Raw genomic sequence first — 9,780 nt, 5'->3', positions numbered from 1 at the left:
GGAAGAGAAAGGTCTTCTCTGCGTTAGAAATATCAGGTGCAGAAGGACTTGGCTTCACTTGGTGTGTCCAACTGGCGCCGGCTAGTACGCGAAAGAAACGAGTTACTTATTTTTTCAGTTTTTTGGCTGACTTTTTCATTTTATGGCATATATTTTTGTGGTTCATTTTAGAAGTAGAAGTATTTTTTGACATAAAACTGTAGGTCAACATTCACAAATTGGAGGAGAAACCCAGCGGAACTCCTAACAATGGACGGAAGCGCCAATTATATACTCACATGGAAGCGTAACTATTTCAGTGACCATATACGTACTCGTACATTAGAAGTATAGGCATGCACAAAGCAGCAGCCAATTTCTTGAGCATTCAGCTGAGTTCTTTAGCAACGTGGAACGTTGAGTGCTGAAATAAAGAATTATTGTTGCGTTTTTTCTTACTTATTTCCATGGTTTTGTGCGTTTCACTCTTTTTTTTAAGTTTTGTTGCTCTTACAATTCTATTTATTTACTTTTTGTAGTTAATTGTCAGATTATGTAAGTGACATAACGCTCTCAAAGTGACTATCTTCCAATGGAATTTTAATATATTTGTGTTGCCTCTGGCAGTTAAAATTGCTGTAAATTTAAGTACCCACTTTTTAAGTGTTAGACTCAAACGTTTTGAATATTTACCTCCTCCAAAACATTCGATCGTAAATTTTTATTTATTTTTCATTTATAGGCGATCGTTGGACGCTTTTAGTGTACAAAACAAAAATCATTTGCTCGGTACAAAAGCCATTTCTCTAAAATGATTCCACATGTATGTCTATATGTATGTACATATGTATTTGCTTCTAAAAATACCTCGATTCTGGATAATAATAGCGTTGAATATAGGGTGTAACATTTAGACCGAGCTCTCTTTTATGGATTTTGGAAAGCAAAAATACAGTATTTACCTAAAAAGTTCTCTGTTTTTGTTGCAGTAAAGAAATCACCCTAATAATATCGCTTTTGATGCCACTTTTTGATTCTTTTGACAAAATTTTCAGTTATATTTTACCAATATAGCATTTCGAATTTCTTTCAGTTCAGAATTTGTGCTTAGCTTTTTCTAAAGATTTGACGATTTTTTTTTAATATTTCAAAACGCAAGTTAACACATCAAAATTCCGACTATTCCCCAAATAGTGCAATTGCCAGTTAAATGAACATGGTAAAATCTCCAAAGGGAGGTGATGAAGATTTTGAGCCCCCCAACACTGAACTTTTGCTCAGATTACTGCTGAATTCTGATTCTTACCTATCTAAAAATTCGAAAATTATCGCGATAGTTAAAGTCTGAGCTAACAAAAATGATATTCGATTTATTATTCGTAAAAAATTTGGTTTAATATAAAATAAAAAGAGAGATTATGGAGATTTTTGTGCACTATTTCAACAAAAGACTTTTTTTAACACCATAGATACAAAACAGCGGATTCTTATTCTTCTTTCTTAGCATAACAGCCCTGGATGGACCACTGCTTCCGCAAAATTTTGCATTGGTCTGCATCGTTGGTTCGATTATCAATCCGAGGGTGTTGTTGCGGTGTCGCGACCATTAGTTTCGGATAGGAGGTTGTTGGCCTTGAGCTCCAGTCCGTCTCCAGTCGGTGTTCACATTGCTTTATTTGTTCCCTTACTCTCCACTGGGATTTTCCATGCGATGATGGCCTAACAGCATCTCCAACGTGAAGGAAAAGCAAGAAGACTAATAGTGAGAGGTGAGAAGCATCATTTCGTACGATCAGCTGTCAAGTTGCACATCACTACCCTTTCGTGGTGTCAAACCGCAGATTCATCACTCACTTCAACCTCTATGAACGGCTTCCTTGGAGAGCGGTACCAGTGCTCAACGGCGACAAATCGCATGACTTTGTTTGTGAGTTGAACGCCAAATATATTTGAATGGCTCATTTTTGAGTAGTCGTCGAAAAACACTTATCATTTCCATAACGAGTTTTTACAATTTCTCTCAAGGCGCATTCATTACAGGTAGTGGCACTAGACCAATATCAACATTTTGTACATAAAAATGTCAGGACAAAAGAAAGTAGAAAAGAAAAAGAAGAGGACGAATTATGTTGCACAGCCGACATGAAGTTGAAACTAAAAGGATACGGCGGTTTATGCTGACGTCCGTAGTTTATAATTAATAGATCCAGATTTACAAAAAAAGAAATTTACTTTAATTTTATTAATTAAATAAACAAAAAAAATTGCAAAGAACAATAAAATATTATTTACAAACAAAAAAGCAAATTAAAAAAATTGTATTTACAAAAAAACAATTAAATTTACTAATAAATTCAATTGCACAAAAAAACTAATAAAAAAGTTTGAATTTGCAAAAAAATAACGAAAGAAATTATTTACAAATTAAATTTACGAAAAAAAATTAAATTTGCAAAGAACAAAAAAAAATACAATATTATTTACAAACAATAAAATTAAATTTACAACAACAGAACTAGATTTACAAAAAGGCAATTCAATTTAAAAACAAACTCAATTTACAAAAAAAAAAACAACTTGCAAATAACAAAAAAAAAATTTTTTTTATAAACAAGCAAAGGAAATTAAAAAAAAGAAAATTATATTTATTTACAAAAAACACTTCAATTTACAAATAAAAAATTCAATTTACACAAAAAAACTAAATAAAAAAAGATTAAATTTGAAAAAAGAAAAAAACAAAAAAAAATATTTACAAAAAAAATTTTATTAGCAACAATAGAATTAAATTTACAAACAAAAACAACTCATTTAACAAAAAGAAATTTATTTACAAAAACTAAAAAGAAATGTATTTACAAAGAAAAATTACATTTACAACAGAAAATTAAATTGTATTTTAATATTGTAACACAAAGAACTAAGATATTTTTTTTATAAAATTAAGGTTTTTTAATTTTTTAAATATTAATAACAAAAAGCTATTACTTTAAAAGAAAACAAAAGAATTCGTTTCAAATATTCTTAGTTAAACAAAAACATTCTTTATTCTTTCTTTTTTCAGCATTCTGGAATATTTAAATAAAAGCACATTTTCTTTTAATGAAATTAAGTTTCATTATTTTTAGAAAAGTGCTTCGTTAATTTTTGTATACATTTGATTCTAACTCAAATGTATAACTCAAATCCAGTACAATCTGAGGCATTTTGTTGAGAAATCTTTTGTTCGTAAACTACGGGAAAATGCCGGAATTCCGATTTTATTTTTTATTTTAATTTTTTCTCGTCAAACTCATTTGGGATTTGCTCCGCAAACAAAAAGAAAAAAAAATCCAAGATATTTTTAATGATTTAGGAGTTTTTATTCTAACTGCAAAAACAAAATTTAAGATATTTTAATTTATTCATTCAAATCTGAAATTCCGGAAAAACTGCAATTTGTACTACGAAGAAATTAAAAACAAAACCGTAAGCTTTTCTAAAAATTTCGAATCCACGATTAAAACGGTGAATCTGGCAACATTGTTCCGAATACAATACCAATATTATTTTCCTTTGAGGGAAGCACTATTAATTATGTTCCCCCATATTATCGTGTTGAACGATGAAATCATTTTCCTCAAACTCGAAACTTAAACTTACTGAATTTCAAGGATGATAGATTTACAAGTTCTCCTCTTTAACTGTGGAGAAAAAGAAAATTGCGAAGAAAACTTCGGCTGCCACGTCACTTGCGAGATTATTAAGCCGAATTCTGCACGATCATTTCACATGCTTTTACGCGCTCGTCCAATCAGTCGATGTTCAGACGGCAACGTAGGGTCATTGGTTGATTCTTTTCGTAAATCACCAACACAATCTTAGTAAGCCCATCAGCTGGTTCTGCCAAATTCGCTGAGAGCAGAATAACGGTCTGTTAAAGAGCACACCTCCACATATTTGTTCACCAAGCCTAAATTTGGCTTGAGATCAGCAAGGAAGAAAGACGGCAGCTTAAAGTGAAAATACTTTGAAGAATGGGGAGAATTTTTTGAGTATTAAAAACGCCTTTAAGTTAGGAATGCCTGCTCATTTTTTAGCTCAACAAGAATGTCGTAACGGATCATACTCTATATTTGTATGTTCGCTGAGTTTCGTCACCTCGAAAAACAAAAACGTGCTGACGATCCGAAGTGTGATTTGGTAATCGCATTACGAATTGATTCACTATACTCATATTCTTTAGATCTGGCTCTCAGCAACTATTATTTATTTCCAAACATGAAGAAACTCCTCCAGGGGAAAAAATCATGATGTGAAATATTGAGGTCAACGGTGAAACAGATACCTATTTTAATTGCGTCGACAAATCCTTTTTTAATTATTTTTTTGATCCATTTATTAAATAAAATCTGTAATAAAACAACATTCAGTATTACATTTAATTACAATTTTGAAAATATGTCATGTTCCGAAATTTCGTTACTTAAAACTTACATTTTAAATATTTGTGGTAGATCAGCAGGCATGAACGTTTTAAGTCTGTGTGGGACGTTGGTTTGGTGTAATAGGTTTGATGCCCGTGGATTTGGATAGCCGGTTGTTATATCTTATGCTGATGTTGCCAATTTCTTCATCCACCGATAACACTCCGAGATCACGATGAATTCTAACGTCGCAGACAAATCTTGTTGCGAACCATGGTCAAGTAGCCAATAGGGGGAACGAGCTTTTAATCCAAGCTGCTTCCGCTTTGAAAATATTGACATTGCCACATAAGACATCGATCAAAATGAGTGCCTAAGTATTTAGCGCGGTCCCTTTGGGTTAACTGACAGTTGTGAAGATCCACTGGCTATCAAAAGGATAGCCGCTAGGACCGCTAAGTTAAGTGCGTTGCGTGAGGGTATATCGAAAAAAAATTATATTTTCCTTCCCAGTGACCTTTCGTTACACTTAGTTTACTTTGAATTTGCTTAAAAATAGATGGTAAAAATTAAACTTCTTCATGAATCTCGACCCAGCGGCACTTAGCTCTCTCAATGTGGGTGAGTTCCAGGGCAAAACGCATTGCTGCGAAGCATCAGTCTTTTTTACTTTTATGCCAGAATAGATGAAAATATCAAATTTGCGGAGCTTCATAAGAAATTGGCATCCTATCGTAGTTGAGTTCGTCTTCAACACAAGAGGCTGATACTTTTTCGCCAGGTGTTTGACCGAGCTTCTACTCCAATTAAGAATGTCTAGGTTAGGTTAGGTTAAATGGCTGCCCTAGTTTAGGGCACACTTGGACAAATATATACCTATAGACTTAGAGACCTCCGTACAGCAGCTGGTTCTCATGAGAAGCTTTTTTGTCAAAAATGCACTCGGAGGTTTGCCATTGCCTGCCGTAAAGTGGCCGCTATTGGAAAATAAGTTTTCTATCATTTTGTATTCCATACCTACAATGTATTTTGAATTTGAGACAACTAAATGGTAAAAAAAAAAACATAAACTCAGTCAGCTGGGCGACCCCTATAATAAAAATGTGTTTTTTTTTTGTGGTAAAAATATCGCGGAATTAGAGTTCGAATGTGTTTCAAAATAGATTTCCTGCATTCTTATCTCGATTGTTTCTTTCAAAATTTGGTCGAGATGTTTGAAGACTTAAGAGGAGACTCAAGATTTGGCGGAAATCAAAAACACTTTTTGGCATATTTTTTAAAAGTATGCTCAGCAACTACTATTGAAGGCTACTGGAATGCATTGTAAACAATACAAAGACTCAATTTAACCTCGCTTAATTTTCAGTGCATCACTTTTCATTGAATAAATAGGCCATTAATTGTCGAAAAAAGTGATCTTTACAAGTACTTTACTTTACAAGTACTAGAACGAATCTCAAAAAAAATGAACTTGGCGCTCCAACTTTTGGTTGCTCTGGTTGGAAATCGTGTAATTTTTCACTTTTTTGTGTTCCCTTGACGAGATAAATTTACAAACTGCAAAAAAGTGTAAAAAGCTTTTGTTTTTTTTTAGCAAATTGGTGTACACTAAAAAAAAAAACTAAATACATATATAGCTTTACAACCATTCCTTCTCCTGCTCCTTCTCCGCCTCCTTATTTCCCCACTACTTCTTATTTATATTGGTGGTGGTGTGTCTGTTTTAGGCGCCCCAACTTTATTCGTAACCTGTTCGTTTACTTGCACGCGATCTTTGTACGAGTGACTATCGCTATTGTTGTTGCACTAAATGTACGAATGAGTGTTGCTCAGCATGTGCCAACCAACTAACCAACCTATCAGTCACACAAACAAATTGCCATAAATCGCGTCACTGAGATCGCAGCGAAGTTTTAAATCTCGTGCGGCGTTCAAATCAACCATCAGATGAAATTCTCATCTCGTCGTGCATTGACGCCAACAACTGTTTAACTACAAATACAAAAAATTGTAAAAAAGGAGTATTTTTCACACTACTCCGCTAGTTGCTAATTTGTTGAATAAACAAAAACAAAAATAAAAAATATATTGCGACAACCGGTAAACGTGCAATTGTGCAATTGATTTAGTGAGAATATAAGCAGCTTGGCGTCGAACGAAGTCGAAAGTCGGTTCAAGGAAGTTTAAAATAAATAATTTTTCTTTAAAATTTAAAGAAGGATTAACTTTTGCTGTGATAATTTTTTTTTTTATTTCGGTGTGCGATTACTAAATAAGTGAAGATGTGGAAATTGGCCATTTTCTTTGCTATTTTTCAAATGAATTTAGCGCAGAAGAGCGAAATACGTAAGTTACAATGGATTTCTGACTGATGAAAAATGTTTGATGGTGCTGGTTTTTTAATAGTTCAGAAATTCTTATAAAGAAAAATAAAGTAAATGAAAATAAAGGTCTTTGTTTACTTGTGGATACTTCGCCGTAGCCGAATGGGTTGGTGCGAGAGAACGTAGGTTCGAATCTCGGTGAAACACCAACATTAAGAAAAACATTTTTCTAAAAGCGGTCGCCCCTCGACAGGCAATTGCAAACCTCCGAGTGGATTTCTGCCCCGAGAAAGCTCCTCATAAAAATATCTGCCGTTCGGAGTCGGCTTGAATCTGTAGGTCCCTCCATTTGTGGAACAACATCCAGACGCACACCACAAATAGGAGGAGGAGCTCAGCCAAACACTCAAAAAAGGGTGTAAGCGCCATGGGTAGTTTGTTCTCAGCCGATAAGAGGCTCTGAAGTGGAGTCTTATGGGCTAACGGTTTATATGGAAGTTCCAAATAAACTCCTACTCAAAAAATCATTACTCCTTTTTTTAACGATTTGTCAGTGTCATACGCCAATCAAGGTTTACAATTTCATAGTGGTGAAGCTCATGACAGAGAAAAATTTGAAAATTATTAAAAATTAATACCATAACTACCGAGTCGGTCGAGAGAGAACGATCGTAGTAAACGTTCGACGACACAGGATGTGCAGGTCGTCCATTATAGGACCCATTCAGGCCCGTAACCCAAAATCAACAGGAAATTAATTATAGTTTGTGCAGGGTATACTCGTAATGGAAAAACTCGAGGCACCGTTTATGTTTATTGAATGTTTCTGCGCCAGTGAGACCACGCTTCGATCGAACTACTAAAAATATCAATGCTTTAGTTGCTTTAGACGGCCGCTATAGCCGAATTCGTTAGTGCGTGACTACCATTTGGTAGAGTCCGGCTTCGTGTCATATTATGGGTGTGAGACATTAAATTATGGAAAAGATTCTTTCCTCCAAGAGTATTTCTGCCATGCAAAAACTCTTCATAAAAAACCGTTTGCCGTTCGGAGCCATTATAAAATAGTAGGTCCCCCAATTGTGGAGCAAGTTCAAGGCGAACGCCACAATAGGCGGAGGAGCTCGTCGAAATAATCTAAAAAAAGAATTTGCTTGAATTTAACAAGACCTAAATTTGTCGCTTTCATGGACGTTGACAGGAATTGAGAAACACTTAATTCACATTGGGGTCTGCTTAACCTAAAGATATTGGCTTTTATCCCTACAAGAATCACCCACTTGACCATCTTATTTTTATTTATTTATTTATTTATTTATTTATAACGAGTAAAAAAACAATAAGGGCCTTCGGTTCGTTGACCATCTTAAACTCCAAAAACTAACCGGTAAGACTCTGAAAAAGATATGTTATGTTCTTACTAAAACCATCAACATACCTGTACATGGAAGTATATGGGGGGCGGAGCTTTCGCCCAAATGGCAAAGAACAGTGAGTACAAAAACCATGTATTTTTTCCACAAATCTGGCTTGTTTTTGCGTATATCTTCAAACACCTGTAGCAACAAGAAAATATTCAGTTCACAATTCACAGTTTGGCCAGGTAGAAGCAGTTCATAGTGCATCACAGATATTCGGAAAAAGTGGCGATAACAGTTTATGCACTTTTACGATAATATTCGCGCAATTGCTCGATTGTTTCGGAATAGTAAGATCCAAGTCTCATCTCCACTTGTGATGCATTCTGTGACTGCCTCATATCCGAAAATCATCCCTCTGGTGTTGCGCTAAATATCGTCGCGTGTTTTTGGCACCAAAATCACCTAATTCACTTTGGGCTGTTTCAGGAAAGACAAGCTCAACTATGAAGTCAATGAAGATAATGGCATGCAATTCGACTCAGCCATCATTGACAGTACTGCCTACCTAAGACTATGTTTTCGGATTCGTTATAAAATCGCAGTTCAAATTGAAAAGTCCTCATAACAACCTTTTTTGGCTAAACTTTATAAAATGTTTTTTTTGAGTGTTGCTATAGTTGAGTAGAGTTTCGACTAACTACGAGTGCCATTCTATTGGCACATGATTAGATGCTGTGAACATACAAAATCAAGTAATAAAAAAAAGTGTTTTTCAAGTCACCCCTTTTATGCCTGGTTTTCATTTCGATGCTTTCCATTTCAATTCAATTCAAATTCGGGACATGTTCTTCGATTTCGATGTAACTCAAATATGTTGCTCTCTGGTAAAAATAATGAGACTCGTATTTTTTTGTTCGCCCGAAAAATTTTTTTTTTAGGATTTATCGGCAATTTTGTTTTTCGCCTCAAAATCGATTTTTTTTAATTATATAAGTAACTTTTTTTTTAAATGCTCATAACTTAGTCAAAAATGAACCGATTTTAATGATTCTGGGTTCAAAATTATCGCCATTACTTACACGAGCGACTTCATGTAGAAACAATTGCAAAAAAGTAGTTGAAAGTTTTTTATTTTTCAAAAAACAGCCTTTCACACAATACGTTCGGTAGAACCTTATAGGCGATATTTAGAAGACTAATCTCGTGGTAATTGGAACAGATTGCAGGATCGCTCTTCTTATGGATTGGGCAGAGCACACTTAAATTCCAATCGGCAGACATGCTTTCATCCGACCATATTTTACATAGGAGCTGATGCATACACCTTACCAGCTCCTCGCCGCCCTGTTTGAATAGCCCAGCCGGGAGTCCGTCGGCGCCCGCGGCTTTGTTGTTCTTTAGCCGCGTTATCGCTATTCTCACCTCGTCATGGTCGGGTAAAGGAACGACAATTCCGTCGTCGACGTTTGGGGTATCGGGATCTTCACATACTCTGTGACATGCGCAGCTATCATATTTTAAGATTGCTCTGGATGTCACCGAGAGTTCGCCGACTTTGTTCTTATAGGAAAACTCCCCGGTCTTAAAACCTTTTGTAAGCCGCCGACCTTTCTGGTAGAATTTTCGGGCGTTGCTTCTGTTGGCCAGCATCTCAAGCTTCTCGCACTCACGTATTTCGGCCTCTCGTTTCTTCTTAGGAATAATACGCCT

General features: G+C 35.1%; 1 protein-coding gene across 1 annotated transcript in view; it reads left to right on the top strand.

Annotated features, from left to right (window-relative positions):
- The first annotated feature begins 6,336 nt into the window (after positions 1 to 6,336).
- LOC129247971 (circadian clock-controlled protein daywake) overlaps positions 6,337 to 9,780 on the top strand; it is a 28,881-nt gene continuing 25,437 nt past the window's right edge. The window contains exon 1 of the mRNA XM_054887363.1: positions 6,337 to 6,731. Coding sequence (XP_054743338.1) covers positions 6,668 to 6,731 — 64 coding nt within the window. The 5' untranslated portion in view covers positions 6,337 to 6,667. The remainder of the gene's footprint in view (positions 6,732 to 9,780) is intronic.

Source organism: Anastrepha obliqua, chromosome 1 (genome assembly GCF_027943255.1).
Source record: "Anastrepha obliqua isolate idAnaObli1 chromosome 1, idAnaObli1_1.0, whole genome shotgun sequence".
Classification (NCBI taxonomy): Eukaryota; Metazoa; Arthropoda; class Insecta; order Diptera; family Tephritidae; genus Anastrepha; species Anastrepha obliqua.
This window is presented reverse-complemented; position numbering and strand designations above follow the sequence as displayed.